The sequence below is a fragment of the Odontesthes bonariensis genome, chromosome 10 (assembly GCF_027942865.1).
Source record: "Odontesthes bonariensis isolate fOdoBon6 chromosome 10, fOdoBon6.hap1, whole genome shotgun sequence".
Classification (NCBI taxonomy): Eukaryota; Metazoa; Chordata; class Actinopteri; order Atheriniformes; family Atherinopsidae; genus Odontesthes; species Odontesthes bonariensis.
Genome location: NC_134515.1, coordinates 28,929,118 through 28,955,320, shown reverse-complemented (window position 1 = coordinate 28,955,320; position 26,203 = coordinate 28,929,118). Strand labels below are relative to the sequence as shown.

Genomic DNA, 26,203 nt, shown 5'->3' with positions numbered 1-26,203 from the left:
GTTTGTTTGTTTCCTGTGCTGCAGTAGATCTGGAGCGAAGTATTCTCAGAATTGTGTATTAAATCAAGGAAATGCATTATTCTTTCACCTCTCATTGCTGAACAAAAGCTAAACCGTGTATGATTTTAAAGGAAAATCGATGAAAAAGCCTGTGTGCAGCCATACTCCTCGTTCCAGCCCACAAAATAGAAACAAAAGCATGAAAAATGACGACGATGACAGAATACTGCCAAAATGATCTTTCTTCTCAAGCAAACAAGTGACAGCAAGCCTAACACTTGACAAGAACAACACTTTCAGTGGCTTAATTTGGAGGGAGAGTTACCATCCTTCCCTCCCTCCATCTAATAGCTCCCTCCTCCTGAAGCCCTGAATCAGCACCGACAGACAGGCGCACATATAAAGAGTGACACGCAAAGCGGCACTGGGTCTGCGGAGACACGTCCCGGGACCCTGCAGAGGAATTAAACAGTCTGTCTGGAGCCTTACAAACAAATAATTAACTTTAAAAAAAACACTCTGAAAACAGAACTACTTTCATCGTCTGAATCAACATGGTAAGAGAATGTTTTAGAAACTTGGTGTTTGGTCCTTTATTTCCAAAAATTATACATAGATTTTTATATATCTATATATTTATGCCTATTCTACTTTTCTTAATCACTTGGTTGTGTTCCCTGCATGTGTGATTATCTGTCCAACCTATAAACCACCTCCAACACTGTGTTTCGGGGATGTTATCTGTACTGTAGTTTGAGTGAATAACATGCATTTTCATCAGAAATCCTCATCGCTTTACTGCCAGCACCCAGCCAGGCTTCATCTTCAGGTTGTTAACCCATTTTATTTGTGAAAACACCGATTTAAAAAAAATAAAAAATCGAATTCATTCATGGCCAATTTCTCTTTGGCGTCCGTAAATGCCTTGCAAATGTCACTCAACAATGAAAAATCATCTAAGGGGATCTTCTCCACACTGGGAAAACAAGATGAAATTCTCAACATGTTGAAACATGTATGCTGGAAGTTCCATGGAAAATGGAACACTCGATCGTTGGAAGCTTTTCAAGTTTTTGACATTGTTCACGCTTAACAAAGGAAAAATCAGGGCACAATACATCCAGAATTACAGACATTTTTACCTGCGCTCTGAACAGCATTCTGAGGAATTTTAAAGCCTAAACATAAAACTGACTCTGTTGAAATTAATCAAAGATTTCTGGCTGGAAGGCATCTATCTGTAATGGTTTAAATTGTGGCTGCCAAATGTCTGATCTTTCTCTCTTTCGCTACAATTATTCATCATTAACTTCTTCCTTCAGTGCTAATTAAGTTTCAACAGAATGATGAAATGGGGGTTATTGGAGTTATAAGAGTTGCTTTTCTTACTTTCATGTACATCATGTGTATCTGAAACAACTTAAATTTTCTATTACTACACATGTATGACTTCTGCTTTGAAATGCAGTATGAAATGTCAGGTGTCTAGAGATCCTTATGATGCAGATACAGTTTAGAGAACTTCCAGCAGAATTCATGTAAAAGACTGCGTTTATAAGTATAGCTTTATGTTTCCAGTGAGTTACTGCCCTGCTGGGAATTATTACTGTTTCTTTCTACCCCAGAGAATGTTTTTTTTACCATAATTTGTGTGTTCACCTTCGTTCTACATAACATTATTTCTCCACAGAGAGAGTGCATCTCTATCCATGTGGGCCAGGCAGGTGTCCAGACTGGAAATGCGTGCTGGGAGCTCTTCTGCCTCGAGCACGGCATTGGCCCTGATGGCGTCTTCCTGGATGGTCCTCATGAGCCAAACTCTCGTGAAGATCCATTTAATACTTTCTTCAGCACTGGGAGCTTCGGCCGTCATGTTCCAAGAGCTATATATGTGGATCTAGAACCCACAGTTATTGGTGAGCAGTGTACTTCCTTTTCTTCCAATATGTTTGGTACATTTTCTGCAGAAGTAGCTTTAAATCTGGAAGACAAAGTGGACAGTAAACCACCCTGTTCTCTGAATAAATGACCATTGGGGCTAAAGAAGTTCCCCCCCCCCCCCGTTACCCTACAGTTAGATTAAGCGGGTATAGTTTGTTTTGTTTGTTTTGTTTATTTTATTAAACGGTGTCATACACCAAAAAGGTGCCCAGCCCGCATGGGCTTACAAGACACACCACAAGCAACAAAAAGCCATAGTCAAAAGAACATCTTCATAATTGATAATCCAGCGTATACAGTCCTCAGTAAACAACAACCCCACTTAAACATAAAGCGCGCTCCTGCGCTGTTGGTAAGCTTCCAACACATATTGGGCTAAATAAAACACCTTCTTGCTAAACAAATATGCAAGGCACTCATCGGACATAGAAAATAAATCATGACATTCCAAGGTCAATTTAAGGAAGAGCTTAAGTCTAACTTCATGGTAAAAATGACAGTAAAACACTAAATGCATCTCATTTTCCACCTCATTTAAGTCACACAGGTGACACTTTCTGTTCTCCTCTGGGATTGCATGTAAATGTCCAGTTTCAACCGCCAGAGGCAAGATACCACTTCTCAATTGGGCACAAACAGACCTCTGCGCTCTGGTAAGGTTCAGGGTGACATAGTGCTCTGGTTGGTAGACAGACTTTATCAAACAATACATTCTAAGTTTAGGTTTGTACAGAATTTCTTCAGCCCAATTTTGTTTCTAGTTTTCAAATAATATTATCTTAATTTGTTTGACACTACAGGATAATTTATTTCTATATATGTATACCTACTTCATGAAATATACTGGAAAGTTCATTTGTCCAACGACTAATGGATTGATGGATGGATCCCCTTGAGTTTTGTCACGTTTTGTAAAGTTGTTAGAACACGTGTGGTTTAGGATAGGTAGCCAGTTTCTGGTTGTGGTCCCTTCCCCCCTTTTAGTGCTTGAAGTCCCACCAGCCATCATTGTACGAAGACTTGAGCTAAGCTGAGATAAGTAGTGGGAGTTTACTCAGATAGTTTTCTTTCTCTGGTGTCTGTACAGCGCACTCATAAAGGAAACATATTTCGCCACTCTTAATTGCATCTAAACAGAATTCCCAGAGACAGTAAAAAATGGTCTGTAACATATTTTGGTCAAAAGTGGCAAAACGATGAAGATACCACAGCACTTTCCTTAAACATGTCTTAGAGGGATATTCCGTTTTTTCTGAGGTGAATATGTGAAGTATATAGTTGTCGGTATCTTGCCTGCAGTAGATAGCAGTCAGAGTCCTCTCAGTTTGGAGAAGTAGGGAGAAACTCAGATGGGGGAGCCAAGTTAGCAACTGCTCAAAATAGGCACAGACGAAGAGCTTTGTTTTGCCCTCTAAAACTATTTGAATCCCAGAACTGTGTAGAAGTTCAAGCAAAAGCTATATTTTGGATTTTTACCGCGGTTCATTTTGTGCTTATACGTATAGCATCAAAGCTCACTTTTGCACACAGAAAATTGAGAGAAAAATACTTCAGTGGCAGTTTCTTTGGCACAAGCATTAGCGACACCAAAGTAAAGTATATCAGTTACCCACACACCACAAAGTGAGTACTGTTCCCCAAATTACAGAACGTGTGTTTTCAACTACAATGCTAACATGCTAACTTTACTGATGACAAGAGGCACATAACCAAATCATATTTCAAGCCCTGCACTAACATTTCCCCCTTCTACCCTTAAATGTGATGATGGGTGCTGTTGTCTGCAGCTAACAATGGAGGAGTTCATAAAAAGCTAACTTTGTGGTTAATCAGAAGGAGCATGCAAACTGAATGCCTTAAAAATATATATATGGAATAGAAATTGTATGCTGTACAAATGCTTATGGTATTTGTTTCTACAACATACAATTTTACAGTCTAGTTCACACAGATATCCAAACTGGCTATATCCGAACATCTCGCTCAAACTCGTGTTTTCAGATCTAGGCTGCCTCAATCAAAGTGACAACATTGTGATAACTGATAAGTCAGAGTTTCTGGTTTGGTTGTCGGTCACTTTAGATACCCAAATATGTGAGTGGTTCTTCTCTTAATATGTCGCCCTCATATGTGCACAAAAGAACCCAAAAAAGCTAAACAGCATTTGTAGGATATTTGATATCATCTTCCTTTTTGGGTGTGTTAGCGCAAATTTACTAATCAGTCTACATTTGACATCTTTCTAATCCTTCCTCTTATTTTACTTATGAACCTGAAGTGACCATGTTGTATGTCCGGTATATTTAATTTTTTCAATCTCTTCCTACGTTCAGTCAGTCTCATGGCTCCATGTCGTATCATATTTTTATAAAGTCCTCATTTTAGGATGGAAAGACTAGATATTTTATTAAATTTTACATATAAAGCTTTTGATTTCAATCTGATATAGTTGTTTTATTTGGAAATTTGGAATTTATTAAAGGAAATCATTTTAAAAAAAAGAGGAAATAAAAGATAATCATGTTTGGTGTTGCTTGGTCTGAATGAAATGTTTTTTCCTCCAGATGAAGTGAGGGTCGGAAAGTACAGAGAGCTCTTCCACCCTGAGCAGCTGATCTCTGGAAAGGAGGATGCAGCCAATAACTACGCCCGTGGCCATTACACTGTTGGCAAAGAGATTATTGATGGCGTCATGGAGCGGATTCGGAAAATGGTCAGTAAACATGTCATCATTTGTTGAAGTTACTATCCCATTGCTGGGAATCAACATCTGCTCCACGGTCGATGTTTGAACCCGTCAAAGTTGTGGTTGATGTTCAAAAGTGTGGGGAAGTAAGACAATGACGTGACAATTTTAAACGCAAACACACATTCACGAAAAGAACTTGATTAACGGTCTACTTATTTAAGACTATAACTGTGTATCATGGTCCACGCTTGTGACATGCAGATGCTCCATTTGTCAGTGTCCTGCCAAATACCATTCTTTTACTTAGAAAATTACCCCCACTCCCCCACAACCTTCAATTTTCCAAACTCATAGCTGACCCTATTTATTGATGAAAAAAATTAAATGTGGATGAAAGTCTGGGAAATTGTTTCCTTTCCTTGAATTTCTTTTCACCTGATCAACCTTTTAGCTCAGGTCTAGGCTCCAGAATGTTCACTAGTTAGTCTCAAACTTTTCTCTCGTGTGTTTGTGGCTGAGTAGAAGCTGCATGTGTTTGACATTTTTGTTGTCAGCAGTCACTTGTTGAAATACAAACTGCTGTAAGAGTGCTGTAAGAGTGAATGAAAGTAGTGAAATTTGGTTTAGAGAGATAAACAAGGAGCAGAAACTGGCTGTAAAGCTCTGGAAAGTGCAGATTTTTAATAAGTCTCTGTAAGATTTGATACACTGTTAGTGTAAAAATCTTGACAATAGTTTCTGTAAATCCCCTGACTCTGTTGTGTCCTTCTCTTTAGACGGATCAGTGCACAGGCCTGCAGGGCTTCCTCGTCTTTCACAGCTTCGGAGGAGGCACCGGCTCCGGCTTCACCTCTCTCCTGATGGAGCGTCTCTCTTTAGATTACGGTAAGAAGTCCAAGTTGGAGTTTGCTGTGTACCCAGCTCCCCAGGTGTCCACTGCTGTGGTGGAGCCCTACAACGCCATCCTGACCACCCACACCACCCTAGAGCACTCTGACTGCGCATTCATGGTGGATAACGAGGCCATCTACGACATATGCCGTCGCAACATGGACATCGAGAGACCTGGTTACATCAACCTCAACAGACTGATCGGCCAGATTGTTTCCTCAATCACCGCCTCCCTTCGTTTCGATGGCGCCCTCAATGTTGACCTGATGGAGTTCCAGACAAACCTGGTCCCATTTCCACGTATTCACTTCCCTCTTGTTACGTACTCCCCCATCATCTCTGCAGAGAAGGCTTACCATGAGCAGCTGACTGTGTTAGAGATTACCAGTGCTTGCTTCGAACCGGCCAATCAGATGGTCAAGTGTGATCCTCGTCACGGCAAGTACATGGCATGCTGCATGCTGTACAGAGGAGATGTTGTCCCGAAGGATGTAAACTCTGCCATAGCAAGTATGAAGACCCGCCGCTCCATCCAGTTTGTCGACTGGTGCCCAACTGGCTTCAAGGTGAGCAACACTATTTAAGCAAAAAGTGCAGCTTGAGACACTTTGTCCGTCTAATCTTACTTTTATTCACAACAGGTTGGCATTAATTACCAACCTCCAACTGCAGTCCCTGGTGGAGACCTGGCCAAAGTCCAGAGAGCTGTGTGCATGCTGAGCAACACCACTGCAATTTCTGAGGCCTGGTCCCGTCTGGACCACAAGTTTGACCTCATGTACGCTAAACGTGCGTTCGTTCACTGGTATGTGGGTGAAGGCATGGAGGAGGGCGAGTTTGCAGAGGCCAGAGAGGACCTGGCCTGTCTGGAAAAGGATTACGAAGAGTTGGGCCAAATGAACTCCGATTCTGAAAATGATGATGAAGAAGTCTAAATCTTAGCTGCAGTGGCAAAGCAGTTTTTGGTAACCTGATTTTTTCATTGTTTTACAAGATAAAGCTAAACTTTCACCAAATGTAGACATTTTTAAATCCAGGTTAAAAACATTTATTTTCTCATCAATGCATGAAATCTGCACGATATCTTTGAACTTATCTAGACTGTTGCTTGTTTTTAATAATTTTAATAAAATTTTAATTATTTTATTTCTTCCTTTTTTAATGCTTCTTCCACTCCCTGCTGCAATGCTTTTATTTTATGTAAAGCACTTTGAATTGTTTTGTACATGACATGTGCTATATAAATAAATTTGACTTTGACTTTAAACTAAGCCTTTCTCGCTGCCTTATTTTTTGTTTTGTAGGAAAAAAGCTACCACTAAAATTTGATCTAAATTGTGCTCTGAAATAAAGTTCAATTTTAACAAAAGTTTTTACTTTTGTGTGTGATACTCATTAGTGACACATTGAGCCAGTGCTCCAGGATGACACTGTGGTCACCACAAACTCATTACAAATCCCAAAATACCACCTTTGCACACCTCAGGGTGAATATCCAGGGAAACTAACTATAACAAAATACTTCATTGCTTTTCCTCTGCACAGAGGTGCCGACTGTCACCTTCTCCATAAAACTGTTCTTACACATTTGATGAACATGAAATAAGGAAGCAGGCTGCAAGGTGGTGTAATCGTTAACACTGTCGCCTCTCAGGAAGACAGGGGCCTTTCTGTGTGTAATATGCATGTTCTCCCTGCACATGCGTGTGACAGGCACGTGCAGAGGGTGGGGGGGAGGGGGGGTGCACCTGCCCCTTTGGCCCTTTCTGCCCAAAGTGCCCTTTTGTCAAAAGTTTTTTTTCGTGTGTTAGACAAAAAATATGAACAAAGTTTTACAGATGAAGTATTTACAGTGACCGAGCAGTTTGCTCGATCTCCTCCTGTATACAAACTCAAAGATTTTGATGGAGAGCCTATTGAAGGCTATTTCTATGTGGAGGAGCTCCAAAGAGTTAAACTGAATAAAGACAAGATGTATCAAGTGGAGAAGATATTAAAGCGACGCACCATCAAGGGTGTAAAACAAGTCTTTGTCCGTTGGAAAAATTGGCCTGAGAAATTCAACAGCAGGGTTAGAGCCAGCAACCTTCACAGAGTATAAAAGAACCCTCCACTACTCCTTACCAGTGACATTACACCATGAACCCCACGAGGGGTGTTATATCACCTTACCCTCTAACCATCCATCCATCCATCCATTTTCTATACCCCCTGAGTCCGTCGGTCGGGTTGCGCGGGGGCTGGAGTGTATCCCAGCAGTCATCGGGCAAGAGGCAGGGTACACCCTGGACAGGCCGCCAGACCCTCTAACCAGTCTCAATGTATTTAAGAATAACACTAGTTCCAGTTTCCGTGTGGATTTAGCGCAGCATATTGATTTGGAAGGTTTGTGGCAAGTTGCCTTGACAGAGATTTCCTATCCACACATGTGGCACAATGCCCCAAAGAATCAGGCTTATTTTGAATGGAGGAAGGCAGGGGTGGAAAACTTCTATCGCCAGAATATAGGGTGTGGACACTTCAAGGATTTGTTTCAACTCAAGGCAGAGATTGAGGGCCACCTTAGAAAAATAGGTTCTGATATTTACTTAGTCCTGGACACAGTTGAAAATAGACTCAAGTACCCGGCAGGTGGCCAGTATCATCTACGATTTAATCGGCCATTGAGCTACATGCTAGGTGTGGAGCCTGGTGAATGGATTGTGTTTGATAAAAGGAGGACCCCTTGTCCGATGGATTTAAAATCAGGATTCTACCAGCTTTATTGCTCCAGCGACGTTGTTGCTCCGCAAGTCCGTGATGCTAATGCTCCTCTCTTATGAACGGTTCGAGTAGAGGGGGAGTTTGGCGATATAATCACGCATACTTTTAACCCTGTCAACTATCTACCTGTAGCGAAGAGACACATTGAAAACATCCACATAGAGATTAAAACGGACCAAAACGCTCGGGTAAATTTTACTTCTGGTAAGACCATTGTGAGATTGCATTTCCGCCCCGTGATATCGCGACACAAAACGAGATGATGATCTTCCAGTAAGCTCTGATCAATGGACAGACAACGGCAGTGGCATCCATTCATATTACCCGGATTTTGTGAGTTAAGAGGAACCAGTTATTGTTATTCATTTCTCTTATTATAGTAGTCCTAATTTGATGGTATGAAGCATGGATTAACAGAAATAAAGATGATGCAGGACAGAGTACCACTACTTCCCCTTTGACACAGCAGGTGACACACTAGTCATAACCTTTATTTAAACTCGAAGATGTGTTGAGGAAACAACCTCAGATACAATATAGCCGAGACAAAAAAAACCCACAAAAACATTTGAAGACACGATCAAAATACAACATTTATAACATACAATAAGCTTAACAGACGTTACAAAGATAGACTGCGAAAAAATAGAAGTCTAATTAAAACCAGGAGCAGTAGGAAGCACATTGAATTCCCTACACGTGGAGACCAGACCCTTGATCACTGCTATACTGCATTCCGGGGCAGTTATAAACCCCTCCCAGGGTCGGACTGGGAAAAAAAATCGGCCCTGGCAATTTTCCCCGGGACCAGCCCCCCCCTCTCAGTATTAATTAGTATCTCCAATCTAATTAAATAAATTAAAAAAACGAGCACAGACCGCTCATACAGTCAATGGCATGTACCCATAGGAAAAATACACACTCACACACACAACTTGACTATTTGCCCGGTCGCACAGATTGCCAGTCCGAGCCTGACCCCTCCCCTGCTTTTGGAGAAGCAGATCACACCTCCATCCTTCTCCTCCCCACATACAGACAAAAGCTGAAACAGGTCAGACCAGTTATGCGGACAGTCTATCAATGGTGTGATGAGAGTATGGAGGCTCTCCAGGACTGTTTTGACACCACTGACTGGCTGATGTTCCGGGAGGCAGCAGATGAGGACATCAACGAGTATACAGACACTGTTACTAGTTACATTCATCACTGCATTGATGATATGGTTCCCAAGAGGGCTGTCCGGTCCTTCCCGAATCAGAAGCCCTGGGTTGTTACAGCGGTCCAGGCCAGCCTCAGAGCCAGGTCTGCCACCTTTAACTCAGGGGATCCTGATCAGTACAGGAAGGCCAGATATGACCTCTTGAGGGCCAAAAAAATTGCTAAAAGGACCTACTGGACCAGGGTGGAGTCCAGCTACCATGGCTCTGACAATGCGCATGTGGAGTGGACTACAAGCCATCACAGAGTACAAAGGGAGGGGCTGCAGTGAAACCCAGTCCTCTGCACTACAACCAGACGAGCTGAACGCCTTCTATGCTCGCTTTGAGAAGGCCAGTGACCCCCCTGTAGTGGAACTACCTGATGACCGTGACAGCAGTATGCCTACTCTGTCTGTAGCGGAGGTGAGGCAGTGCCTCAAAAAGGCCAACCCTCGCAAGGCCCCGGGCCCTGATGGAATTTCAGGTAGGGCCCTCAGGGGGTGCGCTGACCAGCTTGCAGGGTTCAGTGATATCTTCAACCTCTCCCTCAGCCTATCCGTACTCCCCACCTGCTTAAAGAGGACCACCATCGTCCCTGTGCCTAAGTAGACTAAAGCCACCAGCATGAATGACTATCGCCCGATAGCATTGACCTCTGTCATCATGAAGTGCTTTGAGTGGCTGGTCAAATCGTTCATCTGCTCCTCACTCCCTCCCACCCTGGACCCGATGCAGTTTGCATACCGGTCCAACAGGTCTACAGATGACGCCATCGCCCTGACAGTGCACACTGCTCTCTCCCACCTGGAAAAGAGGGATTCGTATGCGAGGATGCTGTTCATTGATTACAGTTCAGCGTTCAACACCATCATCCCCTCCAGACTCCAAGCTTGTAGACCTGGGACTAAACACCTCCCTCTGCAAATGGATCTACAGCTTCCTGATGGGGAGGCCACAGGTGGTGAGACTCGGTGACCTTACTTCAGCCACAGTGGTCACAAACACTGGCACCCCCCAGGGTTGTGTGCTCAGCCCCCTCCTGTTCTCCTTGTTCACACATGACTGTGTGACAACGCACAATTCCAACCTCATCGTGAAGTTTGCTGATGACACAACCATCGTGGGCCTCATCACTAACAATGACGAGTCAGTCTACAGAGAGGAGGTTGACACCCTAACAACATGGTGTCAGGAGAATCACCTCTCTCTCAACATCAGCAAAACTAAGGAGATGATTGTGGACTTTAGGAGGCGACAGGGGGTAGAGCATGCACCCCTTCACATCAATGGATCTGAAGTAGAAAAGGTCAGCTGCTTCAAGTTCCTTGGGGTAAATATTAGCCATGATCTCACCTGGTCTGCCCACACGGACAAGGTGGTCAAAGCTGCCCGGAAACGCCTCTTCTTCCTGAGGAGACTCAAGAAATTTGGCATGAACCCAGTCATCCTTACCAACTTTTATAGGTGCACTATAGAAAGCATCCTGACTGGTAGCATCTCAGTGTGGTTCGGGAGCTGCCAAGCCATGGACTTTAAGGCCCTACGCAGTGTGGTCCGATCTGCTGAGTGCATCATTTGTAGGAAACTCCCAACCCTTCAGGACATCTATCACACAAGATGTCTTCGTAGAGCTGGCAGGATCCTAAAAGACTGCCATCAACCATCCTTCAGACTGTTCACCATGCTGCGTTCTGGTAGGCGGTACAGAAGCATCCGGTCTCGCACCCGCAGAATGCAGAACAGTTTTTTTCCTAAGGCCATCAGGCTTCTAAATGGACTATAATTGCACTCTCATCACTTTCACACTCGACACTTTACACATGCCTACCTCCACTGCTGTTTGCACAGCAACATGCAATATTGCACAATATTGTATTTTTATTTTATCTTGTGTTTCTAGGTTAGTATAGGTCTTAGATTAGCATAGGCTATCATGTGTATTATATGTTCAGTATAGTCTAGTAATTAGCGTAAAATGTATATTTTGCAGTATCCATGTTGCCTATTTATTGTTATTGTCAGAGTACTTATGTCATGTCATGTTACGGCATGTTATGTCCTGTTATGGTACTTGCTGTACGGTGTCCTGTCCTAAGAATTTCAGTGCCCAGTCCGACTGTTGTTCTGTGCATCTGACAATAAAAAAAAGACTTAATTGAGGCCTTCTGCTGCAGCCTTTCACAACAACTAATCCTGGTGCCACTGGCCTACACCTGTGAAGCTGAGCTAATACCTTAGCTGGAGCTCTGCTGCTGTTTTGCCTATTTTGGTTGTTTTGCTTATTTGGGTTGTGTTGTCTTTTGGTTTTTATTCATTTTAACGTGTGAGTGGGATTTTAATTCACGGAGTAACTGTGTTGGATATAAGATCTTGGTTTATATTGATGTTCTGGAAAACCCTCTGACCTGTTACTCCCTTTTTATTCCGCCTTCTTTAGGTGCTGATGGCCTAATGCGGTGGTGGCTCGCCTCTGCCAGTGGGGGCATCTCCTTTTTGTGTGCTGTGTTTAGCCCTGTACTTGTGGACGTGGGCCTTCCTCATTTTATGTGACTGTGTGAGGTGACGTGACTGATGCCCCTACTCTCGCATTGCTAGCCCCACCACTGGCGGGCCTATCCACACCAAGGACTGTATTTTTAATTGCTCATATTTTTATATTACTTTTTGTGTATAAATAAATATTTGTATTAGTAAATGGATTCTCGTCTCCTGCTTGGGTGAGCGAACCTGGGTGCCTTAAAGTATATTCACATAGTAGAACATTTCCCTGGGTGTAATTCCCAGGGTGGCGTTGTCAGACTTCTTAGTTCAAGTATATCTCATCACAGCAAAATTAGCCAACCTCTATCTCCTCGCCATTTTTTTTCAACTTTTTTTTTTAATATTAATATTTTTTTCTATACGAGAGGTACAGGATCAGCCCAAGTAAGTCCCGGTACACAGACAGGCCAAAACCAAGAGGTGCCGGATCATGTAGTCCTTGTATACATTGAGGCGTGATATTTTGAAATTGCAAAGTTAGAGAGCGGAGGTTATTAAGGTTGCAGTGCCGTTTGGTTGTGTGAAACCTACGCGCAAGTAGACACGTATGTCTTTACCCAAAAATGTCTTAAAACGAGAATGGTCAGGCGTAACCCCTGAGGCAACTCGTGGTTGGCTGAGCCCGCCCACCAAGAGTTAACCAAGAATGGTTTCAGAGAGGGGAGGGACCGCCCGTTCACAGCCCCTGATTACTCTGATTGTTTTCCGAAGGCCCAACCGAGGTTACTTGGCAACAGGTTTCCCCACGGATGGGTTTCGATCACTTGCAAAACAGCAGATTTTGATTTAGCAAAGAAACTTAGAAAAACTTACACTAGCATACACACAAGGCTCTTTCCGCTTTATGTAGCGAAAAGAAGAATTTTTTCAAAACATAGCCTTTGTCTGAAGATACTGACAGGTTACAAATTTATTTAGAAATAATAACACTGACTTACTACAAAGATATTCTTGAATCAGACAGATTTAATAGATGTGACATCACTTGCAGGTAAAAGTTTTCATGAGTGTACATAAAATTCTCCCAATATTTTTCTCAGGGAAGCTTGTTTTCAGCTGTGACACATGCCATAGGGAAGCCACCTGCTTGGAGTCACGAGGAAGAGCTGACTCTTTCGCCAGCAAAGCCTTCTCATGTTTCTGTAAAGAGGGTTTTGTAGGCGATGGTCTTACCTGCTACAATACAAACGTCTGCATCGACTCTTCTTGCTGTCGCCAAAGTTACAACTGTTCACCAGACTTTAGCTGTGTGGACATTGATGAGTGTTCCCTCCCAGACTGCAATTCTTCTCAGATTTGCTCAAAAACACCAGGGTTCTTTGAGGCATGATATTTTGAAATGTGCTCATTGCGAAGTTATGATCAGTTGAGAAATGAAGGTTGCATTATTCTAGGAAAGAGATTCTGTTCCCAGCATCATGATAGGCACTCTTGATATAGAAGGTTTAGCTAACGCATTGAAATTGTTTTACTATTTTCATATGCCTGTGCAATAATCGACTGGTGCGCGACAACGCGCTGCGCCGTCTTTTCAAGAGAAGCGCCATGCCTGATACATAATTTTGACGTCACGGTCCGCAACCGCCGTGACAGATGCGTCAACCATGCTAGCGCCTTAAAGTCATCAAATTCATGACTCGAGTCTGACTCGAGTCCAAGTCACATGACTCGAGTCCACACCTCTGCCTCACTGAGCACTGAGCCTGGTCTCACATCGGTCCATCCGGTTCGTTGTTCTCGGCGCAGCAAAGTTACAAAAATCGACTGGTGCACGACAACGCGATGCGCCATGCCTGAAACGTCATTTTGACGTCACGGTCCGCCACCGTCGTGACAGACGCGTCAACTATAACGCCGCACGTCACTGACGCAGATGGCTGCGCGCGGCGCATCAGTCCCGACCTGGTCCCGACTCATGTGCGAATGCAGACTGAAACAGTTCCGCTGGGGAAGGACAGTTATCAGAACGGAATTCGAGGAGGACCGTTCTTATAACTGCGTTCTTATAACGGCTCTGTCCGAAAGCGGCTTATGAGTGTGTGAAGCTGTGCATGTGCATGTGTGTTACAACAGGTTCCAACCTGGATGGGTTAAAGGCGGAGAACAAATTTGTGACCACTAGGAGCTGGTTTATTCATCAAACAGTGCTGCCACCATGACCAAAAAGGGAGAAGATGTATTAAAATTACAAAAGCCGCTTCACAGACCACTCACTAACTGATTCACACCATAAGGACCACGGGACAGACCACTGAGAAGCTGCAGGACCAGTATTTTTAGCGCTCCTAGTGGTAGGGACCACTGGTCTGTGTCAGGGATCAACTGGTCCGTGTCTCTAGCGCCCCTCGTGGCAGTAACCAGTCTGTGCCAAAGACCATGGTCCCAGGACAGACCACGGTTTCGGCTACAACCGGTTTCTTGAGCAGCGGTGTAACCCGCGAGCTTGTTTGAATGTGGTAGGAAATGTGTCAGTGAAGCATTAATCACATGTGTGACTGCTGCAGTTACAGTAGGAGCGATGGATTGGAATAGATTAGTAGGAACAGGGTCCAGTGGGCATGTAGGTCCAGCAGGCACACGGCAACATGTGAGGAGTTTAGACACACAGCTCTCAGCGAGAGGGGTGAATGAAGAAAATGATGCAGTAGGACTTCTGCATGTCAATTTTGTGGTACAAGGTTCGGGTGTGGGCAGTTCAGTAAACTGTTTGCTTATAACTGCCACTTTGTCAGTAAAGACTGAGGCAAAGGTGTCTGTCGTCAGATTGGTAGCAGGTGGCGGAGGATTAAGTAGAGTTTTGAAAATGTAAAAAAGTTTCCGAGTGTCAGTAGTTGGCCTATTGTGGAAATGTATGGAAAATGAATAGATGCAACATCATCAGTTTAACATAATCTTTATGAACAATTCAAAAGATTTGGAAAATTTCTAAAAAATTTAAACCAGGACAAAGTGTGTTTTGGAGCTATTCAAAGGGGCCTGCTCAGAATATTGTATATTTGCATAATTTTCAATTTAACACACAATATCTTACAATGTCAGGACTATTGCTTTAGAATCTCATAAGATGCCTGGGCATAACATGGTTGGATTTGTTACCAGTGAGGCAAGATCACAAAAACTAAGACCATTGATGTTTCTAATTCAATGTGACATTTTACATTTATCATTATACTGTGACTAAAGTTTTGGAAAGTCTGAAAGGTGAGTGTTCACTACAGGAAATACAAAAACATGTCACACAAAGTTTAGTTTTGTGTATGTGTTACAACTGGGTGTTAAGGATAGAGCAATAAAGTCCAGGAATTAATTCCACGGGGGTGCTTGAAATAAAGGCAACATTTGTCATTTGTAGCATACAACGCATTCACTTCTACTTTAAGACCTTTGAAGTGCATTCGTTTTAAATTTGAGTGGCCGTATACTCCTATCTATCACATTGAACCATCACAGAGGCAGCTAACAGATGACCATCATGAAGAACAATCAACCAGAAAAACAATTGAGCAGCAGATGGTGTGGCTCCCACAGAGCTCTGATCTCAACATCCTGGTGTTATTTTGAAGGGACAGGAAGAAACAGCCTAAATCTAAATCCAAACAAAACTATAGCTTAGTTTGTTAGTTAACTGATGATTAAATCTATTCGTGGCATTATTTTTTTAAGAAACCTCCCAGATATCAATTAAACCATACAAAACAAAGCAGGCAACTGTATGTGCCATGTCTCATTTTTGATAGGTTTCTTTTATTTATTTATTTTTTATAGAACTGTTGTGTGTTTTTAACCGAATCCAGTTTTTCTAAAACTGACAAAGTGTCTGTGGTTGTTCTGCTGTTCAGCGGCAGATGTTTTGAAGCTTTTGTGAGAAACATCCAATGAAACTTCTCACTTTGGCTATTTAAACAACAAGTCCCGGTGGCCATGGAGGAGTCACCTGCCCATATCCATCCGCGCGGTCGTAAACAAATAACAGTAGAAAATATTTATTTATAGATTTAAATTAAAATTTAAATACTTTTTTTCAACAAGATGCGATAATAATCACTGGTGTTGCCCACAGTTAGGTGTCACCTCTTGTGGGTTTATGGTATTGTGGGAAAAGTCAGTAACCAATTTTTAGTGTTCTACATAGAAATACAAACTCTTATAAACCATGAGGGATCGTGTCATCACCATGGAGGCTTGTCTGCATTTGGAACGCACAAGTAAAAATGTTGCTTTTAAATTCTACTGTAGTAAAAGCACCAGAGGTAATTAAGAATCATGGTTATATGCTCATAATGCAGAGCCCAGGTGCCGCCAGTGGTGTGTAAATGTTCAAAAAGTAAAGGAAATGCCAAGAGCCATCTGGTTTTCAGTGTATTGCGGGTTTTTATCAGTGAAAACACAGAGAATATTTCAATGACAACTTAACTTTACGACTACAACTGTGAATGAAACAGCATCCAATGATACAGCGTGCATGCACTTTAATTGGCTGGTCCACTTCAGAGAAATACACTTTGTTACCATCAGTGAAATCATGTTGGAAGGTGTGACCGATATGCTGATTGAATTGGATTGAATCAACTGTGATATATTTAACTCGATGTGTTGATTAACCTACTTTACTTCTTATCAAACCGATTTGCAGCTCAAAAGGATTGATGGACTGACAGCTGGAGGCGTGGCAGTTCACCTCCTTGCCACGGCTGAGGTGCCCTTGAGCAAGGCACGTACCCTTACCCCCATGCTCCCCGAGCGCTGTTATTGGCTGCCCACCGCTTCCTGTGTATAGCATCTGTCTCCATGAGTGTGTGACTGTGTGCATGTGCATGTGTGTTCAACAGGTGCCAACCTGGGTGGGTCAAACGCGGAGGAGTCATTTCGTGTTAACATTCATGACAATAAAGTAATCTTAATCTTAATTACAAAAAAAAAAAAAAAACTTCCCTTCATTATATGGTGGAGCATAAGCAAATGTAGAGTGTCAGAAACAGTTGTGTAATTGAACAGAGTGGGTAATACAGCTGGGTGCCTCTTTTGGAAATGTTTGTCCATTTTTTAAACATCTGCCATGTTATATCATCATTGCTTATGGCACTTCTGATTCTTTTTTTTAACTTATTTTTTGTTATTTCCTTGTTAATTTCTTTGTTTGAGGTTTGGCTGTTGCACAATGGATAAATAGTAAACCTTTGGTTGCACATCTAGACAACAGGGAACAGTTTGGGAAAACTGGACTGTAGCCTTTTTCCACGAGGAGGTTAAAAAGCAACACGACTTGGAAGTCGAAAAAAATTAAATGATAAGTTATAAAAATGTTAATAGCTGGTTTGTTACACCACTAAACGGAAACCCTATATAGCAGTTGTTACTGAGCAATATGCCTATTTGATAACAAACACAGTGGAAATTTAGGTATCTCGCACGCTTTTATAAGAGCCGTGTGGTGTCTAGTTTTTCGGGCGGACGTGCTCGCTGCCTTGGAACATTCTCTTCACTCTGCGTGGATGTGTGTGTATGTGTGTCGGTTATGTGTGTGTAATCTGCCTCCTCTCGTGTTGATGTCGACTCGTAGCAGCCGACTCTGACGGTGAAAAGACGGGATAGAAAATTTGAAAAAGCACTCCAGTTGAACCACAACACGCTGGCTCGAGCGCTGACATGTCCAGTCCAAGCTTCCACCGGGTCGAAACGATGAGCCACCCTCGACCGGACGAGTTCAAGCCTCCTCCGGAGTGCCCGGTCTTCGAGCCCAGCTGGGAAGAATTTCGAGATCCTTATGCTTTTATCAATAAGATTCGTCCCATCGCTGAGAAAACGGGAATTTGCAAAGTCCGTCCTCCTCCGGTGAGTGCAAAGAATTATTTTACGACGTCTCAGAGTCGCGGATGCTAAATTAGTTCGGCTGTAGATGGACCGAGCGCTGGGATTTAAAGGGACTGTTCAACATGGCGGATGCACGGTTGTGTTCATTCTTTGTGCTGCCACCGCGAGCTACCTCTCAGTTCTGTGGTTGTAACTGCCTAATTTCGGTCCACTTTAAACTCACTAGCAGCCAAATATATGTCTCAGTGTGTTTAAAGTGTATAGTAGCCGTAGTTCATCGTGTGTCAACAAAGCCTCGGTGGTCCGGTCATTGAGCCTCTCAGCTAGCAGGCTAACACTAGCTACCAGCTCACCAAGCAACCTGTCATAATGTGGCACACAGCTTTGACATAAGTGGCAATGCGGAAGCCATTCAGCTTCGTAGAAGTTGAAGAAAACGATAGTAATAAGTTAATTTCACGATAGGCATTAACTGAACGCTATTTTAACCTTGTTTGTCCCCAAATGTCCGGAGGGCTTTGAAGGTGACATGAATTAAAGATTATTTGAAGAACAGCATCCTGGAGCAGTTGGGTCAGAGAGTGTGTGGGCCATCACTTTTAGGTCACTTTCTAATAATCACCGGGAGCAGAGTTAAGTTGTTTTATTAACTTAAATGAACCATCATGATATTTTTCATCATGTTGAAGTGTGAAATTATTTGGTCAGTAATGGAACAAAAACTAGCTATCACTGAAAGAATTCTGTTCTGGGATACCAAGAAGTGATTTTTTTCGAAGTTGTGGTTTTAGTCTGCCATGTTACAAAACATTATACTTGTGATGCATGTTAATGGAGCTTCTTGAGAATCAGCCACTGTTCATGTATGAGCCTGTGTTGTAGGGTGTTGTCCTCCATGTTGGCTTTGTGGTAAGCTGGGCTAGTAGTGAGTGAGTCTTCCATCTGGCCATTTTGTGTGTCAGTGGGGGATGTTTGCTACTGACTTAAAACAGCATCTTGGGGGCCCTTCTTGTGCATTTTCTTAGTGGTTTTTCATTGTACGTTTGACCCTATGTTTTTCATTGACACGATTATTGATCGCTGCCATGAGTTACAAACCAAAAAGAAGCACTTAGTTCTCGCAGTATCTGCAGGCCTTGCATTTCAGTCAATTTTGATACGAACATCAGTTTACGAGTCTGCAAACACATTGCCAAATTACTTATTTCACCTTTTTGATGTGAAAAGTTAAATCGCCTCGTTTAAAATTTAAAAAAAAAAAGTTGTTTCATAATTTGGTTTAATAATTGTCACAAAGGAAAACATTTTGACAGGAAAAGCATTTAGCCTTCACGAAAGAGGAATGGAAAGTGTTTAAACTTCTTCTGCTACATAAAAAGCTACTCAGACTGCATAATACATGACCTTCATGTTGCGTTATGGATACTATTGTTTCTGTTCAGGACTGGCAGCCTCCATTTGCATGTGATGTTGACAAACTTCACTTTGTTCCTCGGATCCAGAGGCTCAATGAGCTGGAGGTGAGTTTTGTTAATCGGATTATGGCAGCTCATGTTTGACTTTTATCTATTTGCGCACGTGTTATTGATGCATAGTAACGATATTTTGCAACATAGACGATATGCTTGTTTCCTGTGCAAATTACATGTTTTTTTTTTATGACAAAAAAGTTAATTAATTAATTTACGTATTTGTTTAAACGCAGCAGAAAATTTCGGCCGTACATACCTGCTTGCTCTTAGAATTTTTATGTTTTCCCCAATGACTGTCTAGCTGAATGCCTCTAATTTGTTTTCTTTACTTCCGCCTCATTCACTGCTGTCTTTTATCAGGCTCAGACCAGAGTCAAGCTCAACTTCTTGGACCAGATTGCCAAATTTTGGGATTTGCAGGGATGTGCCCTGAAGATTCCTCATGTGGAGAGGAAGATTTTGGATTTATATCGACTTAATAAGGTTGATTCATACATACCCTATTTTGTTTTGTTTTGTTTTTTATGCAAGAAATTCAGTTAAACATCTGACCTTATTGATACGACTTCTTGTTGTTCCAGCTGGTAGCAGACGATGGTGGATTTGATATCGTGTGTCAGGAGCGGCGTTGGACCAAGATTGCACAACAAATGGGCTACGCTCCCGGCAAAGCCGTCGGCTCACACCTGCGAGGGCATTATGAGAGAATCCTCTATCCCTACAATCTGTTTCTGAGTGGAGCTAACCTGCTGGTGAGTTGCATGCATGTATCAACACGACAGCACGTCTTGTCCCCAATGAAGGTGGCTCATCTGCAATTAGATATCCAATAATGCAATGTTAATTAAATTGCTGTCGAAATTCATAAATAACTCGTGTTTGGTTTGTTCAAAGAAGTCCTGTGAAAGAGTTTCTGCATGTTATGTGTTGGGCCGCAACTTATACCTGTGTTTTAGCTTGTTTTATGGAGATAATTAGGATTTCTGCAGTCAATTTGATGTCAATTCTGTTGTCTGACTAAATAAAAAACGTCATGTCGCTTCAATTAATTGCATTTGTGCCTTAAAAAAAAAGTTTAATAACAAGAGAGCTTATCCAAGATCACTGAATTGGTTTTGTGTGGCCTCCTGGACAGGTCACTCTAAATTGTTTGATTACCAAAGCTCTCTCTTACCTTAGGCACCAGATCCTGCTTCCAAACTGATGCGTTTGGAGGCTGATCCTGAACTTGAAAAGGTACGTTTGTGTCATGATTAAGAAGCTGCTCTGCCTCACAGTTAACAAAACGCATGTTTTCATCTGTGGCTGGGCATCCCGCTGTATGGCCAGCTTTAAGGGGTTCCATGTGCAGACATAAGATTGTGTCTTTAAATCATCTCAAAACACGTTTATTTCGCTGTTTACATCAGTTTAAGTTCTCTTCAGCTCTATGTCATCCTCACCATTCAACAGGCATCGAAAGCAATGTCAAAATACACTTCTTTTTTTTTTTACACGTTTTTTTTTTTTTTAGTCATGCAATGCAGCAAGTAGGTGTGACGTTCAACTATTGTCACCTTTTTTTTTACCTCTGAAACTAATTAGCAAAAACACCCGGCGTTTCAGTGTTGCAGCGTTTCATAGTTCTGCAACACAAGAAGCAAATCTGGTGCCGAAATATCAGTTCATGTAATAAACTCCGTGTTGCATAGCTGTCAAACTACTTCTGCCTCTGTTCAAGTTATTTTTCTTATTTATTCCCCGTAATCTCAAGATTGATAGGTCATATGCGGCCGAGCGCACTTCTTTGCGGGTTTAACCGTGTTACATACAGTGACTTTTATTAAATATAACAGGAAAATCAAATGAGAGTCTCTATATTAACAGTCTGTCCTTCTTTATTTGTCATGTTTCATTGCTGTATGTTTGAGATGACAAACTCTTAGATAACCTCCTCATGACCTTTTGTCTTTGTAATATGAAATAATGTGAGATTATGCCCCTCCCAATCTTTCAGACACATTTTGCAGCTGACATATGGGATATTTCTGTCTATCATCTATTAAGTCATAAATCCAGTTCCCTTTAGAAACATATGCTACTCTCCCACTTTCCTTTTTAAAAACTGTCGTTCTGTTCCTGATTACCTCCTCTGTGTTTTCAAGTATGTCTAGTTAGGCACACAAGTGCATCTCAATAACCTGCAGTTTGTGGTTTTAACTGGCTCACCGTTTCCCTCAGTGTGTTCAGAAGCCTGCTCAGAAGCCTGTCCAGCCCGCAGAGACCGCTGACAACATGGAGCACAAGCTGCAGGACCAGGTTCAGAGGCAGCCTGCCCCGGTGCCTGACACCTGCCCCAATTCTCGCAGAGCCAAGCGCATGAAGTGTGAGGTGGGACCCACCGTCACCTGACAACACAGACTCTAGCAACATATTTCCAACCTCACGACAGTTTCAGTTGTTTTGAGTTGCCACCGGTTTCACTTCTCATTTTATATGCAGGCCACCTGCGTGAAAACTGAACCAGGTGAGACGGGCGAGAGCAAGCCGAATCTGAGGCGAAGGATGGGCTCTTTCGTCGTCAAGACAGAACCAGGTCAGAATCAAGAGGGTGACACTAATAACACCGACAGCAAGGCTGGTAACGCTTACAACTTAATACTCTCTCTTTTTTTTTTATTCCGTTGGCCCAATATTAACATTTATGAATAATTTATAACTCATTAACTGGAAGTTGTAAGCAGATCTAACTATTACTGGTCTGGGAAGTGACGAGTTGACAGATAATGAAGGGTGTTGGGTGTTGTAACTAGATGTATTTAAACACACTTAAAAACGTCCCCATATCGGTGTAGAACAAATGTTTTTTTCTACACTGTTTATAAATTTGGAATTGAAGTTGAGAGTTGCCGTATTGCTTGTAGAAGATATTCTTAAAGCACAAGTGCTCCTCTTGTCTTACAGAAAAACAGATTCCCATTCCAGTGAAACAGGAATCAACTGAAATTAAGGAACCAATAATTGAAGCTGAAAAGTCCAAGTCACGGTACAAGAAGATGATTCCCCCTGTTCCTTCAAGTTCAGTAAGTACGGACATAGAGAAAATTCCTGTCCCACATCATCAGACATCCAGATGCAGCTCTCACCCCGTAACAAAGCTTTTTGTAGAAAACATATAACGTAAAGATTTCTTCTTTAATGGGTCTTTGAACATGCTAGGCCTCTGAATCAAAACCAATTAATGACACATAAAATATTGCAAGAATTACTGAGCAAAAAAAAAGTCTTCCGGCCCCAGAGATGTCCTCAAAACGGTCATTTTCCTCGAGAAGACTTTTCTCAGAATATATTTCAAATGTGCTTTGATACCCCTCCCTGTTTGCAATCCTTTTATCGGGTGATGAAAACAGGATTCAGTCTACATAAAGCTCTCCTTTCTGTCAAATTTCTGTCTTTACTTTTGTTTCCAGTCGTCTCTGCTCTCTTTACAATGTTCTCATTTGTCGTCCAGGTGGATCTGGTTATTTGTCTGGTGTGCGGCAGTGGGGGAGATGAAGACCGTCTGTTGCTGTGTGACGGCTGTGACGACAGCTACCACACCTTCTGTCTGATCCCTCCTCTGCACGACGTCCCCAGGGGAGACTGGAGGTGCCCCAAGTGTCTGGCTCAGGTGATGATAAAGAGCAAGGTCTGATTAAAGCGTTTCCTATTAATTATTGATTATTTAAAGGTGACATGTGCATATTTCCAGTTTTATGGTTTTATTCCAGATCTCTAGGGGTATATTTGGCTTTCTGAGACAGTCTGTTTAAGCTTTTTTTTACCTGCAAAGCTACCTTAATATGTCACACCACTGTGGAGGTATGATGCATAGCAGCCAGGTTGTTTCCTTGCAAACAATATGACATGATCCACAGCGAGATTATCATTATCTGATAGTACCCGAAATACAGGTGTGTTCATCTTAAGTCATATATTTAGTTACATTGCAGGTGCACCAGTGAAAATCACCCCACAGCTGTCTGTTAGAACAAAAGGCACACAAGGCTTTGTGAGCAAACAAAATATTTAATGAGGGAGGTTAGTTTCAGTTTCGGTCGTACAAGAACGGCAGCAGTGAACAAAGGTAGTGGGCAGTTATTTCTGTTAGTAGCAGGCAAAGATATCTCTAAAGTGCAGTTGATAGTTTGGCGTTTTGTTGATGAGTGTTTACGCTATCAAAAGCCGCAGGCACGCTCCAATAAGGCATTAGCACTTAATGAGGTCAATTGTGTCCACACGATTCACACTTCAATTCTCTGTTGGTGTAGACCGCAAGTGTGCACTGGTCTAGTATAAGTGAACCTTTCAATGGTTTTGGGGAAGTCTCACTAAATTGTCACGTGCTGGCCTTAAAACGAACTTTTGATTACTTTCTTTAACAAAAGAAAAAGAACACGAAGTGTCCCTTTATTCAAAAGCCACACAGACTTCTAAAATGAAACCAAACTGAAACTGAACTGTTAATGCAAGCTTTGATGCTGCTGCACAACATGTTTACCATAAACTTGAAACCAGTTTTCAATGTGACCCGCAGGAATGCAACAAACCTCATGAGGCGTTCGGGTTTGAACAAGCATACAGAGACTACTCACTGCGTGCGTTTGGCCAAATGGCAGATGCATTTAAATCAGATTACTTCAACATGCCAGTTCACGTAAGTAATATAGGTTTCAGCACAAGTGTATTTGCCTCTCTTGCTCTCAGTATTTAAAGAGAAATTCTGATTTCTTCCTGTTTTTTTTTTTTTTTTTTGTTACAGATGGTACCCACAGAACTGGTAGAGAAAGAGTTTTGGCGTTTGGTCGGAGCCATCGAGGAGGACGTTACTGTAGAGTATGGAGCAGATATTGCCTCGAAGGAGTTTGGAAGCGGATTCCCCATTCCAAATGGAGATTTTAAGGTTTCCCCAGCAGATGAGGTAGCTACTTAAAGCAACTCTCAAAGCCTTGTCTTGTCAGTGGAATCTTGCCGTCACTGTGTGTCTCATTGCTAGATTCATTGTGCAAAGATCTGAATGTGTCATTCCTCTTGCAGAAATACCTCAAATGTGGCTGGAACCTCAACAACCTGGCCATGATGAACCCGTCGGTACTGACTCATGTAACGGCTGACATCTGTGGGATGACACTGCCGTGGCTTTATGTTGGCATGTGCTTCTCCTCCTTTTGCTGGCACATTGAGGATCACTGGAGCTACTCCATCAACTACCTGCACTGGTAAAACTTAATTAATCATTTCCACGTGGCTGTTGCAGTCAGGATTTCCATCATAAGGATTCTCCTTTCAACAGAAAATATTACCGATATCAGAAGTCTGAGGCGGTTGAGTTGACAGGGAGTGACCCTTGTGTTTTTATTAACTACAAGGGGTGAACCTAAAACCTGGTATGGAGCTCCAGGTTTTGCTGCAGAGCAGCTGGAGGAGGTGATGAAGAAACTGGCCCCAGAGCTGTTCGAGTCCCAGCCTGACCTGCTACACCAGCTGGTCACCATCATGAACCCCAACACCCTGATGGCCCACGGAGTCCCAGTACGTATGAAAGAGGCTGCTTTCACCATTCCCGCTCTCTGATATCCACAGCAACACTCGGCTGATGTATTACATGAATGGATCATCTCTCTGTTTCAGATTTACAGAACAAACCAGTGTGCTGGTGAGTTTGTCATCACGTTTCCCAGAGCTTATCACAGTGGCTTCAATCAGGGCTTTAACTTCGCCGAGGCGGTCAACTTCTGCACCGTGGACTGGGTACGTATTACTTTAAATGTGTTGTCATTAACAACGATCTTTGTTGTTGCTTTAAAGCTTCCCGTGCGTACTTTTCAAATGTCTTCTTTTGTTGAAGAGCCCAAAACCAAAATATATTCAGTTTAGTATCTCACATGAGTACAAAAAAAATGTAGAGTATTAACATTTGCGAAGCTGGAGCTCTTGAAAGTTTTCAGATATTGCTTAAAGAGTCGTTGAATGTAATTTTCTTCCGAAAACCAAAAATTTGATTGATACATCTGCTCCTTCTCCGTCATCACAGTACAGCCCATCAGATCTAACTCCGTAGCAATTAGCAATAATCAGAGAAAGAGTTCCACTGTCCTTTCTAACCATTTGTTTCTTCTCTGTACCACCAGATGCCTCTTGGCAGGCAGTGTGTCGACCACTACCGCATGCTGCACCGATATAACGTGTTCTCCCACGATGAGATGGTGTGCAACATGGCTGCGAAAGCAGGCACGCTCAACATGGTCTTGGCCTCAGCTGTCTACAAGGACATGGTCCTAATGATCCAAGGAGAAAAGGAACTAAGGGAGAAAGTGAAGAAAATGGTACGACGCTCATCTGTTTCGTTTTAACACCTTCATACTATAAGTTCTGTAGTCTGTATGCTAAAGTTACATTTCATTACATGCAGCCGCAATAAAGGTTTTTTTGTTGCACATGGTCTGAATTTGGACATGCTGTGCACACGGTTTCTCCTCTGGAAAACTGAATTTCTCAGTGGAGAAACTAATGATTCACCACTTTTACAGTAGCACAAGCTTTTGTGTTTTTTTTTTTTTTTTTATATAGTTGCATGTTGAATACAGTACGGGCAAACACACGAGAACTGTTGCGTTCTACTTAAATTAGCTTTTAAACCATTTGTTGTTTTCTTCCATCCTCAGGGCGTGTTGCTCTGGAAGGAGGCAAAATATGACCACCTTCAGGATGACGAGCGGCAGTGTGCCAAGTGCAGGACCACCTGCTACCTCTCTGCCATCACCTGTCCCTGCAACCCAGGAGTCCTGGTCTGCCTGCACCACATCAGCAGCCTCTGCTCCTGCCCCGTCACCAACTACACACTGAAGTAAGTCCTGATCCAGAAGGAGTTAAGT

General features: G+C 42.4%; 2 protein-coding genes across 11 annotated transcripts in view; both read left to right on the top strand.

Moving 5' to 3' along the window:
* Nucleotides 1-394: 394 nt before the first annotated feature.
* tuba5 (tubulin alpha 5) lies at nucleotides 395-6,754 on the top strand. Its single transcript, XM_075475170.1, has 5 exons — nucleotides 395-557; nucleotides 1,691-1,916; nucleotides 4,506-4,654; nucleotides 5,407-6,087; nucleotides 6,163-6,754. Exons 1-5 carry the CDS (start codon nucleotides 555-557, stop codon nucleotides 6,454-6,456), a joined length of 1,353 nt encoding a protein of 450 aa, XP_075331285.1. The 5' UTR covers nucleotides 395-554; the 3' UTR covers nucleotides 6,457-6,754.
* A 10,760-nt stretch (nucleotides 6,755-17,514) lies between these two features.
* The window catches only part of kdm5bb (lysine demethylase 5Bb), a 16,298-nt gene continuing 7,609 nt past the window's right edge, over nucleotides 17,515-26,203 (top strand). For 2 of the 10 annotated variants that reach the window (XM_075475159.1, XM_075475158.1), the window contains exons 1-16: nucleotides 17,515-17,859; nucleotides 19,281-19,358; nucleotides 19,671-19,793; nucleotides 19,892-20,062; nucleotides 20,490-20,546; nucleotides 21,531-21,680; nucleotides 21,792-21,885; nucleotides 22,254-22,372; nucleotides 22,801-22,959; nucleotides 23,866-23,985; nucleotides 24,091-24,249; nucleotides 24,366-24,547; nucleotides 24,698-24,860; nucleotides 24,960-25,079; nucleotides 25,460-25,654; nucleotides 25,994-26,175. In XM_075475159.1, coding sequence (XP_075331274.1) covers nucleotides 17,674-17,859; nucleotides 19,281-19,358; nucleotides 19,671-19,793; nucleotides 19,892-20,062; nucleotides 20,490-20,546; nucleotides 21,531-21,680; nucleotides 21,792-21,885; nucleotides 22,254-22,372; nucleotides 22,801-22,959; nucleotides 23,866-23,985; nucleotides 24,091-24,249; nucleotides 24,366-24,547; nucleotides 24,698-24,860; nucleotides 24,960-25,079; nucleotides 25,460-25,654; nucleotides 25,994-26,175 — 2,258 coding nt within the window. In that variant the 5' untranslated portion in view covers nucleotides 17,515-17,673. Of the gene's footprint in view, nucleotides 17,860-19,280; nucleotides 19,359-19,670; nucleotides 19,794-19,891; nucleotides 20,063-20,489; nucleotides 20,547-21,530; nucleotides 21,681-21,791; nucleotides 21,931-22,253; nucleotides 22,373-22,800; nucleotides 22,978-23,865; nucleotides 23,986-24,090; nucleotides 24,250-24,365; nucleotides 24,548-24,697; nucleotides 24,861-24,959; nucleotides 25,080-25,459; nucleotides 25,655-25,993; nucleotides 26,176-26,203 lie in introns of all 10 variants that reach the window. The other 8 variants (XM_075475155.1, XM_075475154.1, XM_075475153.1 and 5 more) reach the window with 6 other exon arrangements.

Bases quoted from the DNA above. Each gene is read 5' to 3' on its own strand.
- tuba5 (XM_075475170.1), top strand. The intron at 1,917-4,505 runs GTGAGCAGTGTA...TTTTTCCTCCAG, and splicing joins TCTAGAACCCACAGTTATTG to ATGAAGTGAGGGTCGGAAAG. The intron at 6,088-6,162 runs GTGAGCAACACT...TATTCACAACAG, and splicing joins GGTGCCCAACTGGCTTCAAG to GTTGGCATTAATTACCAACC.